Source organism: Aspergillus thermomutatus (genome assembly GCF_002237265.1).
Source record: "Aspergillus thermomutatus strain HMR AF 39 chromosome Unknown NODE_138, whole genome shotgun sequence".
Taxonomy (NCBI): domain Eukaryota; kingdom Fungi; phylum Ascomycota; class Eurotiomycetes; order Eurotiales; family Aspergillaceae; genus Aspergillus; species Aspergillus thermomutatus.
Window position 1 is genome coordinate 67,655 of NW_020798187.1, and position 10,795 is coordinate 78,449.

A 10,795-nucleotide genomic window follows, 5' to 3' on the forward strand; every position below is an offset into this window, starting at 1 on the left:
GACAAGGCATTAAATGTTCCGAGACGATCAGATCTCAGGTTATTATTATGGCTGGATTTGGTCCAGGTGCGGAATGACGTCTCCTCATAATAATCCTGCTAGGTTAACTAGTAATACGGACCACCAGGTATCTACCTCCAAGCTCAACAAGGACAAGGCCTCTCTCCGGGATTTCTTTTGCCACAGACAACAGAAAACATATCCTTGGGGCAAATTACCAAAAGGAAAAAGGCATGCTACTTTTACAGACTCTCTTCGATCGGTTGTCCTGTCAAGCCAATCGATAGTCGTCCTGACCTCCTGACCCCTGACGGCGTACAATCCCTCGCAAGCAATAGTAATTCAACACTGTTGCAAAACTTGACTACCATCATTTATCTGGCAATTTCGCTATGCGACTCTTCGTGATTCCAATCTCGACGCAACGAGCGTTGATCTACTCTCGGCCCCTCAGCAGGGATATCGCCAAGGAGCTCTCGGTACTTGATCGCGTCACGAACAAGGCCGCGGAAACATGGGCCAGATGGGAGGAAGCTGATAAAGGTTGGAAGAAACACCTTGTGACATGGGGGAATAAGGTCCAGCAGCGCATCCCGTTTGAAGAATGGGGTCTGAAAAGCATTCCGTCTCTCAAGGCGCAAAGGAGACTCGACAAGTCATGGGAGACGAAGAAAGTCGACGTTCTGTTCCCCGGGAATGCGATCAAGGCAGATAAACTTCGCTCGATTCTCCGGAAAATAGCGACAGAGAGACAAGACCTGCATCGCAGAAAAATGTGGTGGAGTTTGATCGCAGCTCCTTTCACAGCTCCGATTGCGTTGATTCCAGTGTATGCTTTCTGCCTCTGTACGAATGGCGATGGCGCTGACTGGTTCATAGCGTTCCTAATATCCCTTTCTTCTATCTTGCGTACCGAGGCTGGTCGCATTGGCGAGGTCGGCCCATCCCTCTTTCAAACAAACTCATTTCTCTACTGACACATCGAAGCATTGAATGGCTCCAAACATCTAGAATGCCTTGTTGAGAAAGATTTACTCAATCCAATCTCGTTTCCAGGCCTGGAGCAACTATACGCAAAACGCGTAGCCCGCGCGCTCGGGAACAATGACTCCGAAAAGTCCGCTTCTAGCATGGTTGAAGAAGTGGAGAGGAGCGAGGACAGGCTATTACTCAATATGGCCGATGCTAAGAAACTGGCCTCCATTCTTGATGCGCCGGAGCTCGCACTTGAAGCAGAGCGAGCTATCTTCCAAGTTGGCGAAAGTCTCAAGGCACAGCATGAAGCGGCCAAAATTGATCAAGGATCTGCCACTTCGAAAGAGAAGAAGACGTGAGCGCATATGAATGGAAAATGGAGCAACTGCGGAAACGTTATGACACGACTGTATAGACCTCAGACTTTTACGATCTCCCCTTTGCCAGATTTAAGGCACCGCTGTATTGAGTGACTGTTTCTGAGACTAGATGACGACAAGTACCTTTGTACGATTTGTGCCTTTCATGAATTAATCCACTTGACTATGTATACAACCTCATAATAACAGAACAGATTTTTTTGTGATTGCACAGGAAAGGGGGAGAATTAACTTCGCTCTTGCTACACCGCAGCTGTAGTCCTTAATCAGAATAGCAGCATATCAGTAATTTCGACTATATCCCTAACACATACGACCATAGGGTGTGGAAAACAGGGCTTCCCGTCCGCTCAGCCGTACTTAAGCCACACGCCGGCCGGTTAGTAGTTGGGTGGGTGACCACCAGCGAATCCCGGCTGTTGTATGTTTTTGATCTTTTGCTTGTCTCTTACAAGTCTTCCTTCGTCAATTGTTCCTTTTTTCAACTTTTTGTGTTTCTGCTTCTCTATTTGGAGGACAGGACGCAAGATATATGCACCAGTTGAATCCCTAGTTGAAAGCAAGATGGGCCGGCAAGAAGCTGGTGCTGCAGCCTTGCAGGGATATTCCAATGCATATTAGATAAAGCAATCAGTAGCATTGAACAGAATTCCACCTAGATCAGCGGAAAGCAACGCCAGCAGAAATCCTTCTGATATATTCTGCCTATTCTACTTGAAATAATCAAGCAAGACGTCCTCTTCCTTGTTCAACATCAACACGAAGCCGATGGCTGAGATCCGAGGCTAGATAAGATTGATAAGATGGTGAGATTCATGATTAGTGATCATCTTTCCTTCAAACACCTCATTGTGCATGAAACTGTGCGCTGAAATAAGGAGCAGGTATTGATATTCCAGGTTGCGACAATGGAGGGCAGGACCTCCACATTTGGGGCAAGCTGTCTTTGAATACACAGAATGCATGGTATACATGATCAAACCGCCAAGTCACAATCACATTTCCGGCCGAGGCCGGAACTGGTTCCAAATCAAAACCAGTAGCTCCTTTAATGGACACGGTGAGAAAATACATTAGTGGCTTATACTTCCCATGATCTTCGAAGCTGCTGCGAAACACCGCAGGACGTACTCAAACCTGGGATTGCTCTAAATTTCTACGTGGTAAGTTTCACGGAGCTCCACGCTGGGAAGACGATTAACATGTCCTTGATACAGCCTGTCCAACAAGAAACATGGCAGGGTCTTGCCATTCAGCGGCATTCGAAAAGGCAATCGATGTCACGCCGATCGACTCGCACACATACTCAGCTTATCTGGACCCCCAATGGTGCATCTTGAGCGGCAAGTTCATCCTCCCGAGAGATATGGATGGTATTTGCTAACATGCCCGACAGTGCCCCATGGAGGTTACGCTACAAGCGTTCTCTACCGACTAGCCACGGTGTACTTTAGAGAAACGAAGAGTAGCCGGTTCCAAACCACACCAGAACCCATCGGATTCCAGTTGTCGTTCCTCCGTCGAACAGTCGTGGGGCCCGCGATCTTGAAGGTACAGGACGTCAAGATCGGAGCAAGGATAAGTACGATCCATGTCACACTGTCCCAGCGACCGGACAGGCCTGGCACAGCGGATGACAAGGACGACCTCGAAGTGAAAGTCGTCGGATATATCACCGTCAGCCCCCCGGAGATGGAGGAGGGCCCGATCTGCAAAGGCACCTGGGGGCTCTCCCCACCTCCGGTATCCGGCTCTCTAGCAAATGGCTCGGTCAATCTAGCAGCGTTGGCAGCGAACGGAGCGGATGGCGCGTGGATGCGGTTGCCTCGTCCACCTCCTGGCTTGACCGCACCACAGCATCTAGAGATCTACGCACCACGCCCCCAAGGACCGATGACGCTCGAAAGTCGGCAGAAGCAAGTTGTCGACCAGTGGGCGAGGTTCATTCCTGGTGGGAAAACAGTCGCGCGCTGGTCTAACGAAGCGGTTATGTTCTTGGCTGATCTGTTTCCCGCGGCACTTGACCGGATGGGTGCAATGGAAACAAGACGGCTTCTTGCCATGGAGGAGCCCCAGGGGGGACAGCTTAAAGAAAACGCAGTGGACAAAGAGACGTTTTGGTATCCCACTGTGACGTTGAACATTGACCTGAAGACCAGGATTCCTCCGGAAGGCGTGGAATGGCTACACTCGCGCGTGGTTACCAGAATGCTTCGTGGTAGCCGCGCAGACTTGGATGTAGTCATTCTCGATCCACAAGGCGAGCTGATAGCCCTTAGTACGCAAGTGGCACTTGTGGTGGATGCCTCTCGGAACACGAAAGGAAGGGTTGGTTCCGAGAAGTTATAGGACTGTCTGAATATTAGTATTACATAGAGCAGTAAATTAGGAGATGGTTTTATTGCTGGCATTCCAACAGCTAGAATTCATTGCCATTGCCAGAGGCCCACTGTTGAAATCCTAGTTGATCCTATTGCTTGCCTCCCTACCCGTGGCTCAGGCCTGGTGACTGTGCATATGCCTCGAACTGCACATTCAAGCGCAAGTTGCTCAGAAGCGAGGCATAGAAAAGACCTAGAATTTATTTAGATCGATGTAACCAGCATGGCACTGAAACAGGACTTATTGAATGGCTGAATTGATCAGCCAAAGGGCTATCTGCTTGGCTGTTTGTCAGAGTCTCAGGTCTTTCAGCGGAAATAACTGTCCCATCCCCAGAGTACCAAATAAACGCGCAGTTAAAACGGGATCGCCGTTGAATTCCACCCATCCATCTTCATCCACAGCCCGTACCGAAGGCGGACAGTCTGGTACGCAGCTCTTTCCTGGCTGTCGTGAAATAAACGCTGTATCCCCGAATGGGATGCTTTCATCAGGTGTTGTTGATGACTGAGGAACCGCGTACAGTTGTGATTCGTCTTTCATTATTGCGTTAAATAGCCACCCAATCGGATCCATTTCAGTCAACTGCTAAATGATGCCATACTGTGCTCTGTGTAGGCTGGTGATATCGTCTAATAAATATTTGTCATCTTCTTCCTGCGCAAGAACCAAAAGCAGACTTAGTCGCTGGGTGAACCATTTGAATATCGGTGCAGCCGTGCCAATCTCTCCAGGTGTTGCAGGTTGTTCTGTTATGCCTTCTTTTGCACCATCTTCTTCGTCTGTCAGACTCAGTTCTTCAATAATCGCCTTGGAAACTTCAGGCATGGCAGCATCAGTTTGCCGGCCGAAATTGCCGAAATTCCCCTTATCCTCAGGATTCCCGTCGGTGATTGCTCTGGCCTCCTCGACAGACTCTATCGGATCGAGAAGAAGACCCTGAGAGTTAAACTTCACCCCATACGTCTGGAGCTCTTCCTCGCTGATTGGCTGGGGGAGAGGCGAGATCTTGGCGAGGTCGATTGCCATCTGCAAATCCGTGCCTCCCGGGTCTGCGTTGAGCGTCCTGCCTGATTCCATGGCTTTGAATCTCTCGACCTGGGCACAGACAAGGATGCTCATCGCCGTTCTGTGATCTGGGATGGCTTTTGCTAGCCTCCCCACTGCCTTGGTCCAGTTCTGGGCGTTATTGATACCCAGAAAGAGTTGGCCGTCCTCCACCCATTTGTTCACCGATAATATCTGTTATCTTAATCTTCGGATTGACAGGCGAGCTGGGACGGGGCAAAATGACCTGAAAATGTTAGTCTGAAAAAATGCGTATCCTGGGACCAACTTACAGCAGATTCTCTCACAGTAGGTGCGCCATCTTGTAATTCCCAGAACTCCAGGTGCGCGATAATTGGCCCCATCCGATCTGATAATACGATATGGGAACGGATATTATCATACAACTCTTCATCAGAGATACCGTTGTCATCATGAGATATCCCATCCTTCGTTTTGACGAAGTCATTGCCATAGTCCCGAACAAGCTTTTGCAGCCGAGTTCTTGCGTCTCACGATTTTGGTGAGATTATAGAACGTGCTTATCTTCATCGATATTGAAGAGGACAACAAGACGAACTTTACCCCCAGACCTCAGCAGCCACTGACGAGCATCGTTTCGTAGATCTTCATTGGAGTGACAAGATAGGCATTGCGAGGGATTAATTCACCCTAATCAGAATAGCGCCCCCAGACAAGGTGTTGCAGAACAGATGTGCAGTGCCTTTTCAAAACAATCTTCTGCTCTGTACTATCCGCCTGACTCCGGAAGCCCGAGGGATCTGTCAATGGCTGTGGTGGATGGCTTTTTATCATGATTAATGTATTTCAACATGACTACCCAAGAATCAAATAATAAAGATTCAGCCATCCAATCAGTTCCTGCCAGTGAAATGGATGTGGACGAGATGAGCGCCAGCCAAGGACAGTACCTTAGGTAAATTAACATTATTGATTTGCTACAATGGACGGAGATTCACTAAGGTACTACCTTAGGTAGACTACTAGGTAAGGCACAGACGGTGCAGTACCTAATTTTCCGGCCTGGACCGGCTTCTGGAAATTTGTCGAGGCCGGATGGGAACGCCACACAACCGTCGATCACTGACTTTATTTGTTTTTGACCCACCGGCTATCCTTCCCAGCTTCGGTAGTACTATCACTGTACTTTATCTGCTGAATACACAACACATTTGCCTACCTTCAAGATGATTCCCCTGACAAGTCCTGAGCATTCCCCAAGCCCCCCACGCACGCGCAGTCTCAGAAGTGCATCCCGCTCTGCCCAAGAGATTTTCAATGAGATTGTTTACCAGATCCCGAAAATCAAAGAATTTACTGAAATCATCTATGAGGACGTCGACCCTGAAGATGGTATCTTAATCTGTCAGTCACTAGTGGATGAACGAGTTGAAAGAAGAGCTGCGAGGTATGACATGCCTCTCACTGATACACCAAAGTTTCCTTTGACCTTTAATATAATATTATAATAGGGTTAACTTCAATGCCTATACCCGTACACTCCGCATCAAAGTCATGCCAACGGAATTACACGACGCCCACCAACGGTGGGCTATTAATACCATTGGGAGTTGGATCTTCGATGGACTCCTGAATCGCCAGGAGAAGAAACTCCTGTGTGCTGGTGTTGGGACAAGTATGTACTGTTTATCTCTGCTAGATTATTATGCTACTAATACATCTTAGCTTTCACCGGTTTGGCTGGAATTTACCAAGGTTCTTACAAAGAACCAGACTTCTTTTATAGAGCTGACAGCTTTCCCTTCCCCTCTATTGTTATCGAATCGGGTTGGTCTGAGTCCTTTCCACATCTACGGGCAGATAAGGATCTCTGGATGCGAGGAAATGCCTCTGTGGAGCTAACGATCCTCTTGGGATGGACAAAAACCTCCAGAGGCCGTGTTCAGGGCAACATGGAAGTCTGGAGACGTGATGGGGCCGGAGGCCTCATTGTTACTGAAATAGTTAGTATCCTTCTATCTCAGGTCTACGATGGAAAGCAAATATTAAGAGTTCAGGCAATATTTCCTCCACCGGTTCCTTTACCCTTGAGTGAACGTATTGAGTTCACTAAAGGCCAGCTCTTTGGGTCAGCTATAATAGCTGGCCAGAACCCAGGCACTGTACTTTCTTTTAAAGGGTCAAGGTTAAGGGAGATCGCTGAGGAGGTGATTGTTAAGAGGTTGGGGATGATACCAGCGTAAGTGGATCATGGTCCCGTGGATGTCAATCAAAAACTGGTCCGTGCACAAACGCGAAAATCCGCGTCCTGCAGCACCCTAGACCGCGGAATAGTCGCCCTAAAAAAGAACAAAAGAGTAGCAGGCATTGCATTGCGTCAGGCATTCCTGCACAAGGACTGACTTTTATCTTTTCCCTTAATCACCCTTAATCATTCTTGATTTTCTTTCCTTGCGTCGTTCATTTTTGTGTCTCACATCTTGGATGATTCCATACCTTTGATAAAGCGAAGGAGGATCAGATTGTTATCGCAAGATCGGAGCTATAACGCCATTTTGATCCCATTTATGACCTCTACAAAGCAAACTTCGATGAAAGCAACTCATTGAGATCGAACAGAGAGGAAAGGACATGTCTGGTGCAGTTACTCCGGACAACAACTACCGATACCTACGAAGATAGCCCTGAGCGGCAAAACTCTACGCAGTTTTCCTTCTCCGTAGCGAATATTGTCCATCAGGAAATGAAGTCTGCCATGGATGAGCTAGAGCAGGGTAGCCCTATGTCCGGGGTTGAAAATGGACAGGGGGAGAACGAAGAGGACGTTGAGGAGATGGATGCCAAATCGAAGGCTCTGATGCACCTTTTGAATACGAGTGAGGTATTTTTTGCCTTATATTATGCTTTGGAGAATATCTTTTCTATGGGACGGATCACTGACCTGTTGGGTCACTATTGTAGGTCTTCGTGGCGATCATGGCAGATAAGATGAAGAAGCAGCAGGAAGAGGCTCGGCTTGAAGCGGCGAGGCAGCAGCAGCAACAGCAAAACCCGACAGAATATCAAAAGAAGATAACCTCCACAGGCCCAGTTGGTAGGCGAGAAACGCGCGCGAGAGCGAAGCAGACTTCCGCAGATGAGACAACACCTGCTGAGGGCGAGCAACCAGATGAAAAGACAGCCACAAGGTCGAGAAGAGGCAGAGGCAAGAAGGGTGCTTCGGCGATGAACGGTAACAGCATTGCAAGCTATTTTAAGAAAGCGGATATGGAAGACCCCGAAGACAAGCCGACGGTGCAGGAAGCCCTGGAACATGCTGCGGACGAGTATGAGGCCAACCCCAGTGCTCTAGGTGGGCAGGGCCTTGTCGCCACTCAGCAACCGGCGCTTGTTACTGGAGGGAAAATGCGCAAGTATCAATTGGAAGGACTGGAGTGGCTCAAATCACTTTGGATGAATGGCTTGTGTGGAATTCTGGCCGACGAGATGGGTCTTGGGAAAACAGTCCAGGCAATCTCTTTGATTGCCTTCTTCAAGGAGAAAAACGTCTCCGGACCCTTTCTGATTGCTGCTCCGTTGAGCACAGTCAGCAACTGGGTAGATGAGTTCGCGAAATGGACCCCGAGCATCAAGACGGTCTTGTACCATGGCTCCAAAGACGAACGTGCCATGATCCGCAGCAACTTAATGAAGCTGAAGGACCAGAAGAGTATGGATTTTCCGGTCGTTTGCACATCCTACGAGATCTGTATGAACGATCGAAAGTTTCTCGCGCAATACCAGTGGCGATACATCATAGTTGTAAGTTCTGCGCTACTCTCCATCTGAAAGGGAAGTGCATCTCTAACCTGAGACCAGGACGAAGGTCATCGCTTGAAGAACATGAACTGTAGGCTCATTAAGGAGCTTCTCTCATACAACTCTGCAAACCGACTCCTGATCACTGGTACACCACTGCAGAACAACATCACCGAGCTGTGGTCACTGTTGCACTTTCTGCTGCCGGAAATTTTCAACGACCTCAACAGTTTCCAAAGCTGGTTTGACTTTTCCTCAATGCTCGATAACCGTGGGCAGACGGATGTCATAGAACGTCGGAAACGCACACTTGTCTCCACCATGCATTCAATCCTGAAGCCCTTCCTTCTGCGGCGGGTCAAGACCGATGTGGAAACTGCCTTACCAAAGAAACGCGAATACATTCTCTATGCCCCTCTCACAGCGGAACAAAAGGATTTGTACCGTGAGATTCTTAATGGCACGGGCCGTCAATACCTCGAGGATAAAGCCGCAGAACGACTCATGGCCAAGAATGAGAGGCTGTCCCGTTCGGCGAGCCTAAAACGCAGTGCCGACAGTAGTAACACTTCGACCCCCAACAAGAGCCTCAAATCTAGCAGAGATTCGACCCCAGCCAGTGGTACTAGTTCAACTCGCAGACGTAGGGCCGCCCAAAATTACAAAGAGCTGAGTGACCGCGAATTCAATGCGCAATTACGACGCCTCGAGCAAGGCTTGGAAGACGATTTGGACATACAACCGAGCCCTAGCGATACTGAGCAAGAGGAAATCGAAAGAGCAAATACCATCAAGCTTGCTAGTACGTATATGGCTGTTTTGAACTGAACTGGCCACTGACTGGTGCTAACGAACTTACACAGAGAAAGAAATTGCTCAGAAGAAAATGCAGAATCCGGTCATGCAAGCCCGTCTCGCCTGTAACTCTCCACATAATTTCTACTGGCCATGGAGCGATGACCCGGCCGCCATCGACGAGACTCTTGTCACCGCATCGGGCAAGATGCTCCTCCTGGACCGCCTCGTGCCTTGTCTCCTGAATAAGGGGCACAAGATCCTCATATTCTCCCAGTTCAAAACACAACTCGACATTCTTCAAGATTGGGCCACCCAGCTCCGCGGCTGGAACTGTTGTCGCATTGACGGCGCCATCAGCCAGACAGACCGTCAAGCCCAAATCAAGGCGTTCAACTCGGACCCGGGCTTCAAGATTTTCCTGCTGAGCACCCGAGCAGGAGGCCAGGGCATTAACCTTGTCGCCGCCGACACGGTAATCCTCTACGACTCAGACTGGAATCCTCAGCAGGATCTTCAAGCGCAGGACCGCGCACACCGAATTGGCCAAACAAGACCCGTCATCGTCTACAGACTCGCAACCAAAGGAACCGTCGAACAGACTCTCCTCGAGAAAGCCGACTCGAAGCGCCGCCTCGAACGTCTCGTCATCCAAAGGGGCAAGTTCAAAAGCCTCCTGGACCCGAGCTCGGCGAATTACAGCGACGCAGAAGAGCTCAGGAAGGCTCTCGGTGAAGACGAATTCGAGCGCTTCGAGACGGGTGCTAATCCCACCGCGCTTCTGTCGCAGAAAGATCTGGATATTTTGACTGATCGCAGCGAGGAGGCGTATGCGCGTGCCGAGAGGGGCCTGGATCAGACTGGGCGTGCGTTCAAGGCTGTCGAGACGAAGAAAGAGGGGAACACCCTCATGGCTCAGATTACTGGAAAATAGATTGTTATTTGATGATTGCTTGGGGTTTGGGATGGATCCTCGATTCTGGGATCTGTTCCGTGTCTACATTTGCGGCGTTGTGAAAGATGGATACGCTAGGCGTTGGCGCAGTGAAAAGGATGTCATTTGTACAACAGTTAGAAACCAGGTCCTAATACTTGCTGGACAGGACTTGGCCGAGTCCTGGATCACGACGTGAATTCAAGAGTATCATCCATTTAGCGCCTATGCTCCTCGCCAAAAGAATGGCTGTACATGAATTGGCCACAAAAAAAAAAAAAAAAAAAAAAAAAAACCCCGCCGGCAAGCATGCAAAGAGAGAAAAAAAAAAAAAAAAAAAAAACTACCTTTTACACAACCCCCAACAACAACAAAAGAGTAAAAATGATTATTAGTCCTTCAATATTGAAAATAAAGAACAAATCAAAGAACTCCATATATAACTCTCTGATAAAGACACATACAACATCAACCAACACGACAACAGCCTTACTAATCACTG

General features: G+C 48.7%; 3 protein-coding genes across 3 annotated transcripts; 2 read left to right on the forward strand and 1 right to left on the reverse strand.

The window, feature by feature from the left end:
- Positions 1-392: 392 nt before the first annotated feature.
- Positions 393-3,704, forward strand: CDV56_106885 (uncharacterized protein; the record flags this gene model as incomplete). Its single annotated transcript, XM_026760504.1, has 5 exons — positions 393-829; positions 880-935; positions 988-1,330; positions 2,524-2,684; positions 2,752-3,704. The coding sequence occupies 5 exons, from the start codon at positions 393-395 to the stop codon at positions 3,702-3,704; spliced, it is 1,950 nt and encodes a 649-aa protein (XP_026613191.1).
- A 621-nt stretch (positions 3,705-4,325) lies between these two features.
- CDV56_107086 (uncharacterized protein) lies at positions 4,326-5,149 on the reverse strand (the record flags this gene model as incomplete). The annotated part of the gene is made up of 2 exons (XM_026760705.1): positions 4,326-4,979; positions 5,078-5,149. The coding sequence occupies 2 exons, from the start codon at positions 5,147-5,149 to the stop codon at positions 4,326-4,328; spliced, it is 726 nt and encodes a 241-aa protein (XP_026613192.1).
- An 843-nt stretch (positions 5,150-5,992) lies between these two features.
- Positions 5,993-10,293, forward strand: CDV56_107158 (putative SNF2 family helicase/ATPase PasG; the record flags this gene model as incomplete). Its single annotated transcript, XM_026760777.1, has 7 exons — positions 5,993-6,213; positions 6,278-6,441; positions 6,492-7,005; positions 7,386-7,647; positions 7,728-8,567; positions 8,625-9,366; positions 9,428-10,293. 7 exons carry the CDS (start codon positions 5,993-5,995, stop codon positions 10,291-10,293), a joined length of 3,609 nt encoding a protein of 1,202 aa, XP_026613193.1.
- Positions 10,294-10,795: the final 502 nt, after the last annotated feature.